Source organism: Coenobita brevimanus, chromosome 95, assembly GCF_032717465.1.
Source record: "Coenobita brevimanus isolate Jiangsu-jjx chromosome 95, ASM3271746v2, whole genome shotgun sequence".
NCBI classification, from domain to species: domain Eukaryota; kingdom Metazoa; phylum Arthropoda; class Malacostraca; order Decapoda; family Coenobitidae; genus Coenobita; species Coenobita brevimanus.
In genome coordinates this window covers 4,071,356-4,094,250 of record NC_137048.1, presented here as the reverse complement: position 1 = coordinate 4,094,250, position 22,895 = coordinate 4,071,356, and the positions used below count along the sequence as shown (strand labels likewise).

The 22,895-nt window shown below is 41.2% G+C and overlaps 1 protein-coding gene across 1 annotated transcript; it reads left to right on the top strand.

Annotated features, from left to right (window-relative positions):
* The first annotated feature begins 1,716 nt into the window (after positions 1–1,716).
* LOC145413177 (zinc finger MYM-type protein 1-like) lies at positions 1,717–4,271 on the top strand. The gene is made up of 3 exons (XM_080282903.1): positions 1,717–1,944; positions 2,873–3,903; positions 3,989–4,271. The coding sequence occupies exons 1-3, from the start codon at positions 1,717–1,719 to the stop codon at positions 4,269–4,271; spliced, it is 1,542 nt and encodes a 513-aa protein (XP_080139029.1).
* The last annotated feature ends 18,624 nt before the right edge of the window (positions 4,272–22,895 follow it).

Genomic DNA, 22,895 nt, shown 5'->3' with positions numbered 1-22,895 from the left:
GTGGATCAGGTGTTTGCGGTGACACAAGTGTGTGAAAAGTATTTAGCGAAAGGCAAGGATGTATTTTGGGCATTTATGGATTTAGAGAAAGCGTATGATAGAATTGATAGGGAGGCTTTGTGGACTGTTTTAAGATTGTATGGACTTGATGGTAGGTTACTAAAAGGGGTGAAAAGTTTTTATGTAAATAGTAGAGCGTGTGTTAGAGTGGGAAATGCTGTGAGTGATTGGTTTCCTGTGAGAGTGGGGCTGCGACAGGGATGTGTGATGTCGCCTTGGTTGTTTAATATTTACATGGATGGTGTTGTAAGGGAGGTGAATGCAAGAGTTTTAGGTGGAGGTCTGAGTCTGGTGAATGTTGATGGTGGAGAGTGGAATCTGAAGCAGCTGCTGTTTGCAGATGATACTGCACTGGTGGCTGATTCAGAGGAGAGATTGAGACAGTTGGTAGAGGAGTTTGGAAGGGTGTGTGAAAGAAGGAAATTGAAAGTAAATGAGAATAAGAGTAAAGTGATGAAGTGTACGAGCAGGCAAGTGCAGAGGGGGGGGCTGAGGGGGCTTGAGCCCCTGCCCCTTTGAACCTTGATGCCCAAAGTGCCCTTTTGTCAGAGTTTTTGTGTGTGAAAATCCCTATTTGCAGCCCAAAATAATAATAAAAAAATAATAATTTAGATCTACCTTGGTCGACCTCGATCACGTGATCCACAATGTGCCCTGCTCTCAGTTGTAGTGATTCGCAATTTTGCATTGCCATTTTCTTGTCTTTTTTCTCGTTGTTTGACGTTGTCTTTTAGCTGGTATCCGGTTGGGTTGAAAGAGAGAGAGAGAGAAAAAAAAAAAACAAGGAACACCAGTTACACCACAGCCACACATTTTAGCCTGCCGTAATCGTACATGTCCTGGTCGCGTCACAGTGTGACGCGTCCAGGACACGTCACGGGACTGTTTAGCTGCTAATCAAAGCTGCTGGAGAGGGCCGCGGGTGACAGTGATAGTGCAGATCCAAGGGGGTAAACAAACATCTTGTCTGCCGACTCTGCCGCCGGTGAGTATGTTTTGCATTTGCAGTGGTATTCGTTTGTGCATGGATGGTGTATTCTTACAAGATGCAGTGAATTACTATTAAACGGTCTCTGGTAATAAAGGGCAGATTTTGAATGGTTTAAATTTGTGGCTATACAGTACAATGTTTGAAGAGGTATGAAATGTCTCCCTGTCCCAGTGTGTTTGTGTGTGTACAGTGTTTTATATGCATCAGATTGTAGTTTAACGATCGCATATGCGGCATTTCATTGTGCAGAGTCTGAGAGACGCCTCGTAAGGAGAGGAGGTTAAAACAAAAACAAAAGGAGCTGTGTGAGGCCGCGAAAGGCAGTGGATCACTTACCAGCTGGATGACAGAGAAAAGAAAAGGTAAGAATAACAGTTACTTGTACCAGCTAGCTATTTACATTGCAGAGTCACAGACTACTACACCCTCCAGCTGCCTCACTACACCCTCCATCTGCCCCACTACACCCTCCATCTGCCCCACTGCACCCTCCATCCTGCCTCACTACACCCTCCATCCTGCCTCACTACACACAGTTTCAATGTTGTTCTCAGTAACAATACCAATCAATAATTATCCCACCATTCACGATAGACAATGTAACAGCAGATTGTACCTTGTTTCTAGATGGACTGGGAGCGAGTCATGACGAATCAGATGAGAGAATGGAAGGAGAGAAAGAAGAGAAAGAAGAAGACACTGTGCATCAGAGAAATGAGAGCTTGCTGGAAACAGAGAGCCAGGAGGAGACAGAGGCTGGAGGAAGGCCTGGAAGGGTGTCAGAGGTTATTGAGCCCACACAGAATGTTGAGGTAGAGGAAACAGCTATCCAGGAAAAAGATGTTGGAGTGAGAGAGGCAGAGCCTGAATTACAGATTACACAAACTGTGGAGGTAGAGGGAGCAGCAAGCCAGGAGGAGGCAGATACCAGAGGGAGGCAAACATTCTCACACCTGCTTGAACTTACCCACCCAAATGATCCTGCCCATGTCCAACAACATAACATCAAATGTGATGATTCCTTCATTCAGTTTTGCAACAGTACCGGACCCTGTCAACCAGTACTCTCATCCTTTCCAAAAAAATGAAAAAGGGCGGTCATTTAAAAAGAAATGGTATGAGAACAACACATGGCTAGAGTACTCCCCAAGTCTTGACGCAATGTTTTGTTTCAGCTGCCCTTTTTTTTTTTTTTTGAGTGAAGAAAAATACACAAGCCGGAAAACATGGAAATCAGAAGGAGTTAATCAGTGGAGAAAGGCTCTTGATAGAATTAAAGATCACAGTGCCTCAGAATCACACATGTGTAGTATGGTGAGATGGAACAATTCAAAAAAGAGATCACTGGAGGCAGCTTTCGAAATGGGTGACCGTGCATCACAAGCTGCTGAAGACAGGGAAAGAGAAAAAAACAGAGAAATCTTGTCCCGTTTACTAGCCACCACACTTTACCTGGCAAGACAGGGCATGCCTTTCAGAGGAGACGATGAGAACCCGTCAAGCCAAAATCTAGGTAATTTCATAGAGTTGGTAGAGTTATTTGGTAAATATGACAGTATAATTAAATTGCACTTAGAATCGGTAAAACAGAAGCAAGGACCTGCTAAAAGACCTCTTGTCTCACTCCTCTCCAACAGAAGTCAGAATGATATGATTAGAGCTTTGGCCATATCAGTAAAAAGAGTGATCCAGAAAGAAATCCAAGAGAGCAAAATCTTTTCAATTCTCATGGATGAAACCACAGATGCTGCACACACTGAACAGGTTTCTTTTGTCATTAGGTATGTGCATAACATGAAAATCAATGAGCGCTTTCTTCAGGTGTGTAACATTCATAACACAAGGGGAGATTCTCTTGAAAACTTAGTGATAGCTCTACTTGAAGAAAATAATCTGCAGTTGGAAAACATCCGGGGTCAAGGTTACGATGGTGCTGCAAACATGAGCGGACGCTTTAACGGATTTCAGTCAAGAATCCTTAAAAGAAATCCAAAGGCATTGTACGTACACTGCCAGGCACACTGCCTTAATCTGGTGTTAGTTGAAAGTGCAAAGTCGAACATCTGTTTTGTCAGCTTCTTTAACTTAGTTGAGAAACTTTATGCTTTTGTGGCCAACTCATCCAAACGACACTCTGCATTTATTGAAATGCAGAAGACGATGTACCATGATCGGCGTCCACTGGAGCTAAAGAAGCTGTCAGACACGCGGTGGGCTTGCAGAGAAACAGCCCTTTGCACTCTGAGGAAGGTCCTCCCAGCTGTCATGCAGTTTCTTGAGGAAATGACACAGCAAGACCCTCCTGACTCTTCAGCAGGTGATGCAATGATTCTACTCAAGAGCATCAACTTTGAATTCTTCCTGTGTTTGGAAATCACCTGTCCAATCTTCCAGGTAACTGCGATGGCTTCTAATGCTTTGCAGCAGAAAGACATGGACCTGGGTGCAGCATACAAAGTTGTTAATGGAGTTTTACAGGGACTGGCGCACAGCAGAACAAAGGAGGAGTTTGATAATATGTATAAACAGGCTACAGAGAAGGCTGCATCAGTGGGCCTGGACCCTCCAACTAAGATTCCTGGTCAAGCTAGGAGGAGGAAAATGCCAGCTAAGTACAAGTTCACTGCCACAACAGCTACTGTTGATCACACTTTCCCTACTTTGCAAGACTACTATCGTGTTAAAGTGTATTACTTTTTTGTGGACACAATGACACATGAGCTTCGGAGACGCTTTAAAGGAGAAGATAACTCCACTTGGGAAATCCTTAATGCTTTCCACAGCCTGACAGTTCCAGAGAACTGGAAAACAGCAAATCCTCCAACAGAAGCACTGCAAGCTGTGAAGAAACTGTCAGTTCTATAACATTGAAGTAGACAAATTGCAGACAGAACTTAAGGTCTTCCATGCATCATACTCATGCCCCTCACCCATCAGTGTGACATCTATTCTTACAGTGGTCAAAGAAAACAATGCACATGTGGTTTTCCCTAACTTGACTGAGGTGCTGAAGACCTACGACACCCTTCCGGTGTCTACAGCTACTGTGGAACGTTCTTTCTCAAAACTGAAGCTGGTGAAAACAAAACTTCGCACCCTTTGCACAGAGGAGAGGTTGTCGGAGTTTCTTTTACTTGCGATTGAAAAGGATATTCCAGTCAACCTTAGTGAAGTCATTGATATTATTAAGAGCATGGGCAACAGGAAGTTGCTGTTGTAACTGCAAGAGAAGATGCAACTGTGATGTGTAAACACACACACACCCACACACACACACACACACACACACACACACACACACACACACACACCTTAGTGACCTCTAATCTCTATTCTTTCTCTCATTAATCAGTTACATTTAGTTACATTAATAACATTATAAAATAATTATGAATACATCATTCATGTCTATGATGTCTGTTAATAAATGCAGGATGGATTATGAAACAATAAACATTTAAGATTTCAGAAATATGAATTTTTATTATTACTGGCCTCTGTCTACTAATTTATACATGAGTAATTTGAGTATGAACAATGATGTGGTATGTTGTGATTCGATGTTATCTTTATGAATATGGGTTGCTACAATTCAACCGGTTATAGTCAGGTATGCTTTTGCATCCTTTCTCAAATTCATGCTCCATGTGCCCCTTTTTAACTTTTGAGCCCCTGCCCCTCCAACGGTCTCTGCACGGCCCTGTGTACGAGGTTGGTAGATGGTAGGGGGATGAATATAGTTTTGAATGGTGAGTTGCTTGAGGAGGTAGAGTGTTTTAAATATCTAGGGTCACATGTTGCTGTGGATGGAAGAATAGATGCAGAAGTGAACTTTAGAATAAATGAAGTAGGAAAGGTGCTGGGAGGAATGAAAAAAGTGTTTAGATGTCGTTCGCTTAGAATGGATGTAAAGAGAAGGCTGTATGAGGGTGTTGTGGTACCGACTGCATTATATGGGGCTGAAACATGCAATATGGGTGTAGCAGAGAGGAAAAGTTTGAATGTAATGGAGATGAGGTGTCTGAGGAGTATGCGTAGAGTGACGCATATGGACCGAGTGCGGAATGATGAAGTGCGAAGGAGAACTGGTGTTGTTCGGGAGATGGCTGGTAGAGTTGAGCAGAGGGTGTTGCGATGGTTTGGGCATATGGAGAGAATGGATAATGAGCGATTGGTCAAAAAGATAACTAGATCTGATGTGAGAGGTGTAAGGCTGAGAGGAAGACCACGAATAGGATGGATGGACAGTGTGAAGAGAGCGCTGGATGTGATAGAGATGTCTGTTGAGCAAGGGAGAGTAGCTGTGCATGACAGAAATAAATGGAGAGAAATTGTGAATGAATAAGTGATGACGCAGCCCTGAGGGGATATTCTCCCGCATTTGGTCTGATCAGCTATTTCAGGTCAGGTGCGGGTAAGGGGATGAGTCTGTTATGATGTGGCAGGGGTAAACCAGTTCTGCTGTCGGGCCCTGCTGCGGATGTCACTGATTGCATTGCGCAGTTGACCCTTGTGCGGTGTGGTGCGGTGAGGATCTGTCCGTTTTCCCTTTTGGGGCTAAGATGCGAATGAATGTGTTTGAATGGATGAGTAAATGGGGAGTGTGTCGTCCTGTCTCGGCTACCTCCCTTTCCTTGGGGGAATCAGCCTAGGTATATATATATATATATATATATATATATATATATATATATATATATATATATATATATATATATATATATATATATATATGCCTGCGGTCCTACCGGACCCTGGTTCAAATCCCCGCTGGGGCAGGGAACAGTTTAAGGATTTGATTTTCATGTAAAGCAGACATTACCGATTTTCCAGAAGACCCTCTGACATGTCGTAATAATACTCCCGCTAATACCAATACACCAGTCCTGTATGAGACAGCCCTAGCATGTATTCAATATGAACGGTGGATGTTAGCGCCGAAGTGGTGATATGTAGAGGTGTATGATATGTAGGAGGACTACTGGGCTTTGGGAGCAGGCTGTGAAGCCTATGCCCAGAGTCGAGTGCATAATATATATATATATATATATATATATATATATATATATATATATATATATATATATATATATATATATATATATACCCTCCTTTGTTAACTGTTCTCATGTATATTAACTTATTTTAGTTGAAAAAAAAAATAGTCCATTCACTTGTAAACACTTACTATTTTCCTTGTACATTTTTTCCTCTCCAGTACATTTCTTAATGAAATTTCCTTACTTAAAAAACGTTCATTATATGAAGATACATGTACTACCGAAAATGAAGTAAAACCGATCAAGATGGAAACCTCACACGACAATCTTACTTTTTTGGGAAACGGAAAAACTCACTCGCGAGAAGCACTTCAATCAACTGAGTTCCATTCATATGGTACCCCCATTATACATCACACATTTCTCAGTTACCTTCTACTTCCTTTACCTTTTTAAATATGGCAACCCTTCCCACTCCGCAAACAGTCATTTTAGAAGATGCTTCGCGTCCCAAATTTACTGGAATATATCCTGCAATTAGCATGAATGATTTCAATAGTGATGTCCAGTCTGCAGTTACAAACAAAGGAGTTGCAACAGACAGTGCTAAAAGTGCCTATCTTCGGAGTCGATTAGATGATGGTTCCTCCCGAGTCGGATCTCTCGTACAATGCAGGTTTTTTGAGTTTACTTCATTTGATTAATGCTGTAACAGATTCGTAGAATTCTTTGTAACCACATGAAAGCAGGATGGTTGATGAGCGTTTGCAGACTATTGCAAATTTTTAGACAGGAAAAGTTCGTCCCTCCCGAACAAAATACGCTGTTGGAGGCGGCAGTGGGGTCAGCAGCAATAGGAACAGAAATCTCAGAGGCATTACGAAACAGTCGATGGGCAGAAACTGGTGATATGGGAAAAAACCACGGTAACACTAAATATAGTAGCAACCAAATATAGTTATTTTTCTCGTATTCTTTTTAGATGCTGCGTTAGAGATTCAGTTTTCTCCAGGGGATGACATTATCATATTACCTTTACAGATAGAAGTGAAACTCGGTATCATACCGACTCAAACAGTACGTACAGTGGGGTCTCCCAGTATGGGAGAATATGGTCGACAAAATGCCCCGCATACTGAAAATTTCGCACGTAAGAAACCATTGCTAAGTCGACTCCGTTCGTTCTTTACCCCTGCACAATTGTTGACTCTATACAGGGGTTTTATCCGCCCCTGTGTGGAGTACAACTCTCATGTGTGGGGAGGCTCCCCACACACAGCTCTTCTCAATAGGGTGGAGTCAAAGGCTTTTCGTCTCATTAACTCTCCTCCTCTTACTGACTCCCTTCAACCTCTGTCGCTTCGCCGCACTGTTGCATCTTTATCTCTTTTCTATCGCTACTTTAATGGTCACTGCTCCTCTGAACTGTCTTCATGCATTCCTCCACCTCTACGACAGGCGCGTAGCACCCGTCTAGCAGCAAACTCTCATCCCTTTTCTGTTCAACTCTCTAATGCAAGAGTTAACCGTTACTCCCAGTCTTTCATTTATGCAACAGGTCAACTCTGGAACTGTCTCCCTCTGTCTGTATTTCCTGCTGCCTATGATCTCCAGTCTTTCAAATGCAGTGTGTCCAGGCATCTCGAAATGAATGGATCTTGAATTTGGCTCTCTCCTGTATTTTGTTTTTCTCTTGGAGGGAACTCTTATTGCGGGCTCATGGCCTTTGGTTCCTTCTTCCTCGCATAAAAAAAAATGAACCAATGGCCAGGATGAAGGCAAACGTTGCAATAACCACACTTCACAGGATTGTATTGTATAAACTTCTCTTGTCAAGTGTTGCCTTGCTACGTGTTCTCCTTTTCTATTACCATATCCTGTGTGCAGTCCCTATTTTTTTTCTGAGTATTTCTTGTTCGATGCAATACTTTATGTTTTTTTCTTTTTTTTTTTTACGGTGCCTACCATATTTTTTACAATCTGTATACATATATATATATTTTTTCGCGTACTGTATTCTCTTGTCTCACACAAGATAAGCCTCGTATTTCTCGGTAATCTCTTCTTTGTACTACCTTCCTGTGCAAATCCATCCTCCCTAATTTTAAAAAAAAATCGTTTTTCTCTGCATTACCTTGCTTTATTTTTCCTATTACTTTTTGCACTAACTAAAATCATTTCTAGTTTTTCCCTACATATTCTTTTCTTTTGGGATTTCACTGTTCACGAAAGAATATTTTTCTCACACGTACATTCTGTGTGTTGCTACAACCTCCCCCCCCTCTCTCTCTATCTATCTATTTATCTATCTATGTGTCTATCTCGGTATACGGTATATAAAAAAAAATATATATATATATATATATATATATATATATATATATATATATATATATATATATATATATATATATATATATATATTTATGAATATTAATAGATAGATTGAAAGATAGATAGATAGACAGATGTATGTATGTATTCTTTATCAGTACATCTGCATTTAATTATTTTCACAAATTTTCTTATTTTTCTTCTGGTCTTTACTTGCCTCTCGTGTGATAACTTATCAAAACCAACAAAGTGCTTGTTTGGCCAGAATAATAGAGTTGGTGTGGTGTGGACACAAATGACTGCTATTAAAGCTAAATATTTGCTTTTGGCAAATCAGGCATAATGGAGCAATTACGTCGGCAAGTGGGTGGTAGAGGATGGAGGCTGGGGCGTGAGGAACGAGGCTGGGGATATATGATCTACAGGTAATACATTGAAGCAGAGAATAAAGTGGATTTTCAGGTTTTATATCTGCACCAACATTGTATATTGCAGTATAACCAACATTTGATTTATCACACAACACCTCTTTCTCTCTCTCTCTCTCTCTCTCTCTCTCTCTCTCTCTCTCTCTCTCTCTCTCTCTCTGACCAACATGGAAAGGGAGCACTGTATATTGCTTCTGTGTCTGGGTGTAAGTAAGCAGCTTAACACTGAACCGACCCATAATTCTTGTAATTGCTCGGAAATTGCTTTAACTGGATATACCTTTTTTATTACAACTAACATTAATTTTCGTTTGGGTAATTTAATTCTGATCATTAGTCAATTTCTTTATAATTAAAGCTTAATCGTGGTGTTAGGGATGTCAGCTTTTCAAAGACTAATTATCTCAAGTGTCGCGCTAATTGCAATAGGAGCTTCATAATCTGACTGTAAATAAATAATCGGGTAGCCTATTCATAATGTGAGTGATCAGAACGATATGATTATGTTTCTATACAGTCTGTAATTTGGGGACACTCCCACAAAGATTTAAAATGTTGTAATTAATAAAAAGCTTATCATATTGATGTATGTTGTACTGCACGTCATGAGAAACTGAAAGTTTCTCGTTTGTCAGCCCATAAACGTTTTTATTTTGCCGGACAAATTGTGAGGCTCAGTACTGAAGCTCAGGCTGTTTACATCCATCCATCCATCCATCATCAAATCCTGTGTTGCCCCATGAGAAGTGTAGGAACCCCGAGCTAGGCAAGTTGATCGTTATGATGAAAGTGACTAGCCTCACTCATCCCTGAGTGCCATTACGTGAGCAATAAACCCCAACCACCCTTAGGATATAAACCTACCCAGGCTCAATCCGATTGGAGCGCCCTAATTACCCACTAAAGCGCCAGGCGTCATAGTTTGGTTATATGGTTACCACGCAGCATAGTTAATGGTTTCCTGGTGTACAGGAAACCATTTGGCTTGTCACTCAGTGTAGAGTCATTCGGAGGCAGAAGGAAGAGAAAAGAATGAAGGAGAGAAAGACAGAAGGAGTGTATAGCCACTCGTAGGCAGAAGGGAGAGGAAAGAGTGAAGGAAAGAAAGGCAGAAGAGGAAGGAAGGAAGGGAGAGAGGAAAGGGTAGACACCCAAAGCAGCTCTACATTGAGTGAGTGTGTTTACAACTGAAGCAAAATATAATAATAACATTATGGAAACACTTAGGGACTGCCAATCAGCCTCACTTGTGGTGAGGCACGATTATCTCTGCTATCTGTGATGTCAGCACGTCTACACCCCCACTTATGAGGGAAGATGGTAATCACCAACTATCCCAAGGAGAACGCTGGTTTTTCTAATGAAATTCATTTTATGTCCCATTCTTGTTGTCCTGATGTAAAGCTTTCTACATCTAAGTTCAGGGAAGTAAGATATTTACTTCATGACCTAGACTCACATGGTGGTAAAGGTAAAAGGTAAAGGAGGGGAGAGGGTAGGCACCATGAGGCTCTTAGCTGAGGTGTATATATTTGTATCTTAGGCCTCTGAGCCTTTTTTTTTTTTTTCCACTCAATATCCTGGGATACAAGGCCAATGCGCTATTCATGCTACCATAGTTACCTTTATTTTTACCTCCCAACCCGCAATGGGTTTTTGGACATCTGAGTCGAGTGACACCAGCTGCCTGCACCAGGGTTCAAACTCTGGCGCTAGTTTTGTTTGTTGATATTCGCCCACACCTGGTGGGACACGGGCAAAGTGAGAGCCCGTCAGGGGAAAAAAGCAGGAACAAGCTCTCCAATTAGAGCGTAGCGGTGACAGCAAACTGGCAAAAGAGGGAAAGGCAGCAGAGGCAGGGGGAGGTGCAATGTTTTGGTGGTGAGACCGGCTGCCCGATGATCGACGAGGCAGGGCGGGGCTTGGCGGTGGATGGTGAGGCCGGCTGCACGATGGTCTAAACGAAGGCAGGGCGGGACGAGAGCCGGGTAGTCAGCGCGGCGCCGATGGAGAAGGCGCCGACGAGCTCAGGTGGAAGCCGCCCCGACGCTGCCCTCGACCCCAACGCCCGTGATGAAAAGGGCGAAAAAGACTCGCCCAGTTCTCCAGGAGCTGCAGGTGGAAGCACGGAGGGGAGGCCCGGTCCTGGTCGTCACAGATGGCACAGCCCCGGTCCATGGTCGTGGCGGAGGGAGGGTCGTCGGCCGGGTTGTCTAGGGCGGAGAAGCCTCGACCTCCTGATGGGTAGACCAGGGCACTCCCTCAGATAGAAACGACGGCCCCGTCCCTCGGCTGGTACGGCTACCGTGGAGTGCTGGTCCCGCCGTGAGGTCTTGCCGCGACGTGAGATGGGCTGCGAGTTGGCGCTAGTGGTCCGGCGGCCTCGCAATTAGCGACGCTGAACCCTCAGCCACCCATATGGTGGTACTAATCCAAATGGCATACTCCCATTGTTCCTTATAAAAACAGGTCACATTTTAGTCCCCAAAGCTCTCTGAAATCTTTAGTTGATTAATTAGGTCGAGATCCTTTCCTGTTGGAGAATTGGAAATTTGACACCCTTGCATTGATCTTCCTTTTGCCTTCTCGTGTCCTACATAATATCGTCCTAATGCAATTATACCATTTCTTTCAAAGCTGTACGAGAATCAACGGCTAAGCTCATAAGCAGATTTGTTCAATGTTCTGATTTTCTTTCACATCTCCAGATGGATTTCTTAAAGGCTGTGGTATGTGTGACGCCCTTTGTACTCTGGTGTCTATTTCTGTCCCTTCATTATGGTCATGAAAGTAGTGTGCTTCTAAGCTGCCTTTAGTTCTGCCTTTGAGTGAATCATAAGACTTTTATTTTTAAAGTTAACACAAGTGTATAAATGGAGCATTTCTCAGTAACATTAGAGAATTCTGAAGTAACAGGTCCCAGTGTGTGGTTGTTGGTGGACAGATTAGTGATTATAGAAATGTTATTTCAGGAGTTCCCCAGGGAAGTGTTCCGGGTTCATTACTTTTAATGATTTATGCTCATGATACATGGATTGGTTTAGAAATTAGTTAATGGGCGCAGTCGTCAACGCCACCTTATTTGCAACCATTCTTGTACCTGGTAATAAAGTTAAAGGTTGTTTTTGAAGGTGTCAAATCAATTCCCTTTCTCAGGGAAGAAAACATTACTCCCTGCCCGAACTTTAAGGGTTAAGTTAACTATTTATTTTTTTTTTTTTTTTCGGTGAGGCCACGTAAAGCGAAATTGTTGTAAAAATTAGCGCCGCACACTCGACAAGCTAAAGGAAATAGTTATTATGAAAACTGCACCCATCGAAGAAGAAAAGTTAATGACATGCTGACAGTTTGCTGACGTGGAACAACAAGTTTATCTTTACACGTTCATGGTGACCATTCTCATCATTTCCTGTAGTTGTGGATAAATACTAAGGAAGTGATAAAACTAGTTACTGAATTTTATTTAAATCTGTACATTATTAATCAAAATAGTGATATTAGCAATAAAACATTATGTTCTGTCAACATGTGCAGGACTGTTAAAGGGGACAAAGGATCCATAATAAGCAAGCTGTCATCTATCCAGGAGAAGGCAGTTGTGTTACCTGAGTGTGACTGATACTGAGGCAAGCTACGCCTGTTACCTAGTGTTGGGGCATGAACTAGTTAACCCATGGAGAAAGTTGACGTCACTTCCCAGAGTTTACTGGTGAGGGGAAATGCATTTCAAGTATAATGAAACACGATGCGTACAAATTAATAATCTTGGAATGGGAGAGACCCTATTGTCACAGAAGGAAATGTAGCTTTGGCCGGTCTATCTGCTTGTTTAGTCCCTCTTATTATACGTGCGGCAGCAGCCAACAAAAGAATATCCACTAACTGTGGTGGCCAAAGAGATGAATTCATTTTAAAATATTCTGAACCAGAAGATGGAAGGAAACAGAATGTACATGTGCAGCAAGAAAAATCTATACAGACCTGCCAATCTACCACCTGCAGAGTCTTATGTCCGACCAAATGATTTCGTAAATTTGTTTGGTTCACTCATATTAAGCTATGCCTAATTAAGCCCCTAAATATATTCATAAGATGACTCTCTCTCTCTCTCTCTCTCTCTCTCTCTCTCTCTCTCTCTCTCTCTCTCTCTCTCTCTCTCTCCAATGCGTTTCACAAGCTGTGGGCTGTTTGTATATCGAACCCACATTTCTATGTCAGAGTATGTCATCCTAGAGTATGTCTAGGATAATGGTTATGGTTATTTGCTGGCTACGGAATATAGTCTAAGCAATGTACTTTCAGATGCATTGAATGAAATCTGAATTTTAACAAATGCGTCAAAATAATACAAGTTCGATCCTATGAACTATTTAAGCAAACTGAGATTATTTGGTAAATACGCGTTGTTAGCATGATAATGACACTGATGAAGCTCCTATTGATGAAATAATTTTACACTGTAAAACTGCACGTCTTTGATGTCACCTCTGTGGTACAGTACAAACGTTCATACACAATTATATGACTGTAAGATCAATATCACACCATTATATTTACGTACTTCACAGAACATAAAGATTGCCCTTCCTTTGTTACGTCTAGTATCAGTAGTGAAAAAAAAAAAAAAAAAAAAACTTCGAATGCAAATACCTTCCACACCTCACTAAAGTCACTAGAACAGCTACAGTCACTTCTTGAAGGGTAAAACTGATTTGTAAACAACTAAATTGGTTGGCACCTTAGAATTTAAAGATTGAGCCTATGGATGGTTAGCGTCCACACAGAGTAAAACCAGGAAAACATCAGTTAAAACAGACATAGATTCAGCATGGCAGACTGTACAGTATGATTTGAACACTGAATGTGAGGGCTGTTGCGAAAGACATGGCTTAACTCCAACAACACACAGTGAATCCAAAGAAGATGATGCCACATCCATAACTAAACTATATTAAAACGTTGTTATTTCAGACCCATTCACAATTATTCTTAAACTAAGGTCAAATTTGTTTACGAGGTATTCGTCATAAAAAAAAATCTTTAAACTGAGAAACAAAAATGACGCAGTGTATATATATATATATATATATATATATATATCTGTGTGGGATATGGGTGGGGAGACTAAGCTGTAAAAATGAGTCTTGTTCTGAGTAGATGTCAGTAATTAATATTAGTAACATGTTTATCTTTGAGGAAGTGGGTAATATATATATATATATATATATATATATATATATATATATATATATATATATATATATATATATATATATATATATAGTTCTTAACAGGAGATGTATCATTCTGGAACTATACTTAAATCAGTTGCACCCGAGGTTGTGGTTCTGTATTTTAAGCTGATTATGGCCTTTTTTTCTTTGTGGGATGGAGTGAGTGGGATGGAATGGAGAAGCTTATGTGCATAAGGTGTGGGAGCGAGGGTAACGGGGGAACGGAATCCTCATCAAAATGTAGCAAACTAGTCGGACTCGTATTTAATGTCTGCTACGAAAATGACCAAAGCAACGGTAAAGCAACATGCACATAAATAGATGTACTTCTTCTCGGAGGGACAAGGTGTTTAACCCTTCCTGCACCGTGACTATTTTTATCCCTTTAGTTCTGCTTCCGCCAAACTACTTTACATCTTGTAGAAAATGATTTATAACCGTGTCTGTTGTTCCCTTCATTATGAAAGTGCCCCCCACCCCCCTGAATTGACTAAATCGCCAGATTGTATCTAGAATATTAATAATTAGATATGGTAATGAAAGGGTTAAAGGGCTTGGAATACTAGCCTGGTGAAAACTACTACCAAGGTTGGTGCTGTGGTGTGACAGGAGTGACGCTAGTATGACATGGACATCACTCAGCAACAAATAACCATTCACTTTCCTGTCACACTAGACGGACGAAGGATCGGATTAAAAAAAAAAAAAAAAAAAAAGGCAGAAGTTGGTCCATGCTAAGCAGCTCCTGGAGGAGTAACGGAACTAATAGAATGAGATTAGGATAGCAAAGATGTAGGCTCTCCCCTGCTCTCCAGACGAGGTCGGCAGGAAAATGTCAGGAAGAACATTACTCAGAATAGAATAACTGGCTTAGACATTTTACAGGAAAGTGTGGAAGGAGAGAAAAGAAATAATAGGAAAGTGTGAAAGAAGAAATTATAGGAAAGTGTGAAAGGAGAGAGAGAGAGAGAGAGAGAGAGAGAGAGAGAGGGATACCTGGGTGCCCATGTCTAGCAGAAGGTGCGTAAAAGGCAGAGGAGAAGGATGGGAAAGTTTGCTTCGGAGTGTAGGAGGGAGCTTCCTTAACATGTGCAGTAAGTTCTTTTGTCATATCATTTTCATATTAACATTTTTCGTCAGTAAAGTTAATAATCGTCAGAAACAAATATATTCTTGCACGATCACTCCTTTATTGAACCACATGCTGAAAGTGGGATTCGTTTGAACCCTTTGAACTTGCCTGCTTCCATGACTTGATCATAATGATAACTTTAATTCTGCAAATCATGTTATTTTGCTTGTATCTACATTTTTATTACTTGCACACAATGCCATAAGCGATCAAGCTTCGTAATAACACGTCAGACGTCCGTTGATTCGTGTACTCATGGTTCACCTAAGCTGAACCAAGTCTAAAATGACAATACACCTTACTCGTCTAAACGCTATATATACTATGAGAACACCAGTTGCATTTTGTATGGGTATACAGTATTATGCATACACGTATACACCAAATACTTAGCATATATGAAGGGGGAATGGGATCGAAATAATGGGGTTTATTAATCCTTTCATACCGTGAAGCTATGGTGTGAAGAAACACACCGTGCCACATTTACCAAAACGCGCCAGCCACTGCACCAGATTTTAATGTTGGAAATTGTACATGGCCTTATTCATTCCTGCTTGAGGCACATTTTTCTTACAGCTAGTTATCAGAGCGCGGTAGCTCGGTGGTAGGGTGTCGGGCTCGTAATCGTGAGGTTGCGAGTTCGCGCCCCGCCCGGTGGCTACTGTGCTGGGAGGGGTAGCGCTCTCCTGTGACCCTAGCAGGGCTATATGATCTGATGAGGTCTAGCTCGGGGATTAATCCCTATTTACCCCTGGGGGTAGGGGTGTTTCAAGAATACTCTCCCAGTATTCTTGCTTGTCGTACGAGGCGGGTTAGTGCCCCACCCAGTAAAAAGAACTAACTAGACAAGCAAATAAAGCCCCTCGGACCGGGACGGACCATACGTTGACGACTAAGGAACGGACAAAGGATATTCTGAGGGTGGGAACATGGAATGTGAGAGGAGTGAATGAAGTGAAAGAGAGAAAGATTGTTCAGGTGCTTGAGGATGCAAGAGTGGATATATGTGGATTGACTTAAACTAAATGGCAAGGTGAGAGAGTGGGAATATGGTTTAGTTATATGTGCGGTAGTTAATGAGAATGAGAGGGCAAGAGAGGGAGTATGTCTGATGATATGCAAGAAGTGGAAGGAGAATATAAGAGAGTATGGAACAGTGGGTGCAAGGATTGTATGGGTGAGGATGAAAGTAGGTATACAAGGGTGGGCGATTGTATGTGCGTATGCGCCGACATAGGACCGAGTGGCAAGAGTGAAAGATGAGTTCGGGGCGAGTGTAGAAGCATGTATGGACAAATTTGAGAGGAGAGAGAGAGAGTGCGTTTGATTGGAGACATGAATGGGAAAGTTGTGAATGTACGAGTGGATGGAGTGGTTAGTCTGTGAGGTGTACCAGCTGAAGTAGATGGGAATGGAAGTGCTTTGGTGAACATCTGTGCTGGTAAGGGGTTGGCAATAGCTAACACCTACTTTCGGCATAAGATGATCCACAGGTATACATGGAGAGTAATGAGGAGGATGCATGGTGAACTTGTTGAACGAAAGGCAATGATAGACTACGTGTGTGTGCATGAGCGAATGAGAAGACAAGCGTTGGATGCAAGAGTGTGGAAAGGGTGGGGGAATGGAGTCTCGGACCATCACTTAGTGATGGCCAAGGTAAAGCTGCAAAGAAAATTGTTGAAAAGACGAAGGGGACGACAGGAGGATACAGCTCCTGTGAGAAAAGTGGAGGAGTTGCAAGATAGTGAGAAAATGGCAGAGTATAAGAGCATAGTGGAAGAAAGATTGGGATGGTATGAGTTAGAAAATGGCAGAGTATAAGAGCATAGTGGAAGAAAGATTGGGATGGTATGAGTTAGAGCAGATGGAAGGGGTGGAAGACGTATGTAAGATATTCACGGAAGAGATAGGTGCAGTGTGTGAGGTGGTTTGTGGAGTGAGGAGGAGATGCAAGGGTGTGCAAGGGACAGCATGGTGGAATGATGAGGTGAAACGAGCTGTGGAACAAAAGAAGAAGGCATATAGTGAATGGCAAGCGAGTAGAGGTAGGGGAGAAGATGAGAGAGAGAAGAGAGAGGTATCTGTGAGCAGAAGGGAGGTAAAGAGACTGGTGAAAGAGGGTAAGAAGAAAGTGGATGAAGAATTTGGGAGGAATCTGAGTGTCAAATGGAGGGAGATATTGTTTTGGAAGGAGGTAAAGGAAGTAAGGCAGTGTGAAAGGGGAAATAGTAGAGGAGTGAAAGATAGGAATAATAGATTGTTGGTGGAGAAGAGAGAGAAATTGAGAAGATGGAAGGAGCACTTTGAGGATTTGTTGAATGCAAAGAGTGAGAGCAGTGTGAGTATAAGTGGTTGGGGAATGGCAGGGAGAAGAAGAGATGAGTGGAGGGAGAAAGAGATCAGTAGGGCGGAAGTAGTGGGAGCAATGAAGAAGATCAAGATGGGAAAGGCCCCAGGAATTGATGGAGTGTGTGGTGAAATGCTGAGGTATGGGGGTGAGATTGTTGTGGAGTGGATATGGAAGTTGTGTAGATTGGCTTGGGAGGAGGGAAGGGTTCCAGAGGACTGGAAATCAGGTATAATTGTTCCTTTATACAAAGCAAAAGGGAAGAGAGAAGTATGTTGTAACCATAAGGGTATTTGCCTTCTTAGTGTGACTGGAAAAGTATATGGTAGAATACTCGTTGATAGGGTTAGGCATATGACAGAGAAGCTAGTTGGAGAAGAACAAGGGGGATTTGGGAAGGGAAAAGGGTGTGTGGATCAGATATTTGTTCTAAGATGTTTAGTGGAGAAGTAACTAGAGAAGAGAAAGAAAGTGTATGCTGCCTTCATGGACGGAGAAAGCTTATGACAGAATCGATAGGCAAGGTATGTGGAAGGTATTAAGAATATATGGAGTGGATGGGAAATTGCTGAGTGCTGTGAAGAGTATGTACTAAGGAGCTAGGGCTACGGTGCGAGTGGATGGTGAGCTGAGTGAGTTCTTTGATCTCAATGTGGGACTGAAACAGGGTTGTGTGATGTCTCCATGGCTGTTTAATATATACATGGATGGGGTTGTAAAGGGGGTGCAAGGTAGGGCAGTGGATGTGGGGGTGGCTCTAATGAATGAAGGTGAGATTTGGAAGATTCCGGTGTTGCTGTTTGCTGATGATACAGTATTGTTGAGTGAAGATTGATGGGAGTTGCAAGGTTTGGTGAATGAATTTGGGACAGTGTGTAGGAAGAGGAATTTGAAAGTTAATGTAAACAGGCGTAAAGTTATGGTGTTTGACAGGAATTATGTCACAGGTACAGTGAGGTTGGATGGTGATGATATGGAGAATGTGAGTGCGTTCAAGTACTTGGGTAGTATGATAAGTAAGGATGGAATGTTGGGGGATGAAATGCGTGAAAGGATACAGCAGGGAAGGAAGGTTGTTGGTTCACTGAAAGCAGTGATGAGAAATAGGGAGGTGAGTATGGAAGTTAAGAAGTCACTGCATGGTAGTATTGTGATCCCTACTCTGACGTATGGAAGCGAGGCGTGGACCTTGCAAGAGGGGAATAAGTCAAGAGTGAGGGCAGTGGAAATCAGTTACTTGAGAGGAGCATGTGGAGTGACAAGGGGGAACAGATTAACGAATGAAGAAGTGAAGGAATGTTGTGGGGTGGATGTGGATGTGGTTGAGAACATTAGGAGAAATACACTGAGGTGGTTTGGACATGTGAAGAGAATCGAGAATGAAAGACTGACTAAGAGGGTGTATGTAGGTGAGGTGGAGGGAGGGAGAGGGAGGGGTAGACAGAGGATGAGGTGGAGGGATGGAGTTGAAAGGTATATGAGGGAGGGGGGACTGAGCTGGGGGAAGAGTAGTCAAATGGTGGGTGATAGAGCGACTTGGAGGCGTTTTGTCTCCGGCCACCCTTTGCGGGATTAGGGCGTCGGGCTATAGATAGACAGTTTTCAGACGAGTGACTCAAAAGTTCTCCCTCTCAATTACATCCTCCTCTCATACTCAGTAAAATTTTCATTATAATATCGCATCATCCTTTTCTTACTGTTCAGACAAGATAGATTTATTTATTTTTTTTTTTTTCATGAGCCATCTACTGCTACTGATATGCTTCTTGTATACATCGGACACATGCAAATTATCCATACATATCATCTCACCCCCACCCTCCCATTTGTTCGTCTGTATAAAAAGATTTTTTATGTATTTCTAGCCCTACCTCTAGTTACTCAGATCGTCAGGTGTTGAATAGTGTTTATCAGTTATTCGCCCATTCCTTGGAGGCGGTTGTCCAGGACTTTTTTTATGTATTTCCAGCCCTACCTCTAGTTACTCAGATCGTCAGGTGTTGAATAGTGTTTATCAGTTATTCGCCCATTCCTTGGAGGCGGTTGTCCAGGACTTGCAAAATATATATATATATATATATATATATATATATATATATATATATATATATATATATATATATATATATATATATATATATATATATATATATATATATATATATATATATATATATATATATAATATAAAGCTCGAATTTAATTCTGTATTTAATTCTAACGACGTTTTCTTCAGAAGATAATATTTTAAACACAGATATCCTTCCTCCTTTTTTGCGTAAGACTTGTATCACCACCCCAATGTCACAACCGGTAGTAACACACTCACCAGCATAGTCAGCAGTCGAACAAAGCAATAGTGTAGAAGACAATAACGTTTTAACTTTTTTCTGTTCCTCACACATTTCTCCTACAAAGTGAAATTGCAGTCGGGTTTTCAAGCGCACTTTACACACTTTTTCATGCTTTGACTTTTTCCACTCCTTTGTCGACACATAACAGTTATTCTTTCAATTACAGATGAAGGTTTTCTTCAGTTTACGTTTTACTGGCTTGTGTTTTTTGAGAAATATTATTAACCATAAGTGCGGTGTGTGTGTGTGTGTGTGTGTGTGTGTGTGTGTTCACGCGCTAAAAAAAAGTTGCCAAATCGGCCGCCAAGACACGATATTCTCGGAAATTATTAAAGCTACATTGAAATCACGCGCGTCGTTGGAGAACTTATGGAAAAGTAGCGCATGTTACTGAACCTTTTTTCAGAATTTCAAACAGTGCATTAAATGGAATGGCACACTTGTCTTTAGCAAAAATAATAACATTAACAATTACGTTCTCTGGCACACGTTACACAACACGTCCAGTTATGGACGTCGATAACTATCCGCAGACAATTATATTAACATTAGGTTTTTCAAATTGGAAGAGATACATACAACCTTCATTAATTCCTCCGCTTCGTGGATGAATAATATGATTAAACTGATGTGACGGTAGTCAGAATATTTGCCCCTCTGTCTATCTGTCAGTCGTTCTAATTATCTATCTACTTATCTATCTATCCGTCTATCTCTGTCTAACTATCTGCCTGTCTATCTTTTTTATATTTATCTATCTATTTAAATGCATGTACGTATGTGTGTATACATGTATGTATGTAATGTATGTATATGGGCTCCTGGGACTGAAGGGGTGTTGCAATCAAACTCGTCATAGTTCTTCTCTACGAGGATTGCCTGCAACATTTGACACTTCCAGGCAAAACACTGCTTGGGAATGTAGCAGAGTGGGCAGGGGACGCCATATTTTTCTCATTCTTGCTTAAATCAGGCGCATTTATTTTTGTTAGGACCATTTTAGTTTACCATTTAGCAAGGATAAGGTCAAACACAAAGTTTTCTGTAATATTGGAGAGGAAGTGAGCAGCCATTAAAACATAACGTAATTTGTATAGTTTACAAACATCCAGTGTACAAAGCAACTATAAGGAAGTGCTGAAGTAAGCATTACGTAAATTAAGGTAACAAGGACACTCGCGAGTGGAACATCAACCAATTTTGATCGACCCATCAGGGTTACATCTTTGCCACAGTATTTAGTCCCAGCATTTAAGGCATAGGTAACCTGCGTCACTTGTCCTTGAGTGGCGTAACTTTAACAATAGATTCCTGCCAATCACCGGATGCTGTAAACCTTTACTGGTTCCATCCGGCTGGAGTGCCTTGATCCGCCAGACAACCAGGTGTCATTTGCTTCTAGGTAGTTACAAACCAAAGTAATAAATGGTTTTCTAGGACAATTGGAAGCTATTAGGTTTGTCACTTGATGCAGAGTAACCCGAATACAACATTTCATCGAGTGACTGAAAGGAGGATGCCCCATCATTTTTTATACATAAAAGAACAGAGGAAGGAAAACTAATTAATAAAAAAATAAACCATACACCAGATTACAGGTGTCCTGTGTTCGTAAAAAAAAAAAAAAAAAAAAATTGTACCAGTTGGATTTGAACATCCGTTGGTTGAAATTTGGGGAGAAACAATTCTGAGGAAGCGAGTCCGAAAGAGATACAGTTCGGAGAGTAAAAAAAATTTGATAGGCAGAAATTCTGCAGTATCGCAGGGTTACAGCCCAGTCATGAGCGCTACCAGATTCCCGTGTACCGCGGAAGAAGGCATAGAGAGATGGCACAATGGATGCAACTTCGTCTGAGCATTTTCCATAAAAGTATCCACAAAATAATGCAAGCAGGGCAAATTTCCTCTTACTTGTAGAGGAGGTAGTTCTTTGTAATAATAGGATTATTAATGATTCTGACAGCTTTGTTCTGAATATTGTCTAGCTGTTTTAATGCAACCTCTCCACATCAATTTCACATGGGTGAGCAATATTCCAGCTGAGAGCACATATGACTCCTATAAACTACAGCTAACTTCTCGTCATTAAAGAAGTTACAGACTCTATACAACAATCCAAGCTTCTCTGAAGCGGTTTTAGCAAGTGATCTAACATGAGAGGTCCGCTGACTGCATTGTTAAGTGAAACACCGAGAATTTCAAGACGTTTAGAGAAAAGAATATTAATGAAACTGAAGGTTATACAAGAATCAGGTAATAATTGTCTGTTAGCAGACTGAATATATATGGTTTTCCTAGCGTTAAATGAGACAATGTTATTTTTTCGCCATTCAGTGATCTTAGATAAATCTTGGTTTATGGAGACTGCTGTACTGATTTGTGAGTAAGAGAGATTAAACTTTGTGAATGGGTATTTAGTGTGAATGACCTGTGAAATATTGTCATCTGCATTCGAGTGGGTGGGATTATGCCTTTTTCATTACTCATTATTTCCAGCCTCTCGTGGCAGGAAATAATGAGTATTGAAAAGGCATTCTTCGTGAAGTGTGTTTCAGAACAGTGATTGAAACATTTGCCCGTCAGGAAGTATGTAAGCCTACCTTGTTCATGTGAATCTTGAGAGCCAGACATTTTTTCTAATTGAAAAGACTGAAAGCAAAATCGTGCTTAGAATGTCATAGTGTAAAACATTCTATTTTGCAGGCTGCCACATTAACTCAAGGTATTTTGATATTTTTTACGAAGTTGCTTGTTATTGATGAAGAAAGGCAGAAAGCATAAATATAAATACAAAAATATCGTGAGTTATTTTTCACTATAATCCCTCTTTGTTCTCTTTTAATTCATTTTAATGATGCTTCATTATGACTTTACTTTTACGATATATTAGACTGAGAACTTTAATAAATCAGAGTCGCCTCTCATGGCTGACAACAGTGTATATTAAAAAAATATATATTATTAGAGGGTCTCCGCAAGATGCTGAGCCCCAAGGACCCCACAACTGTC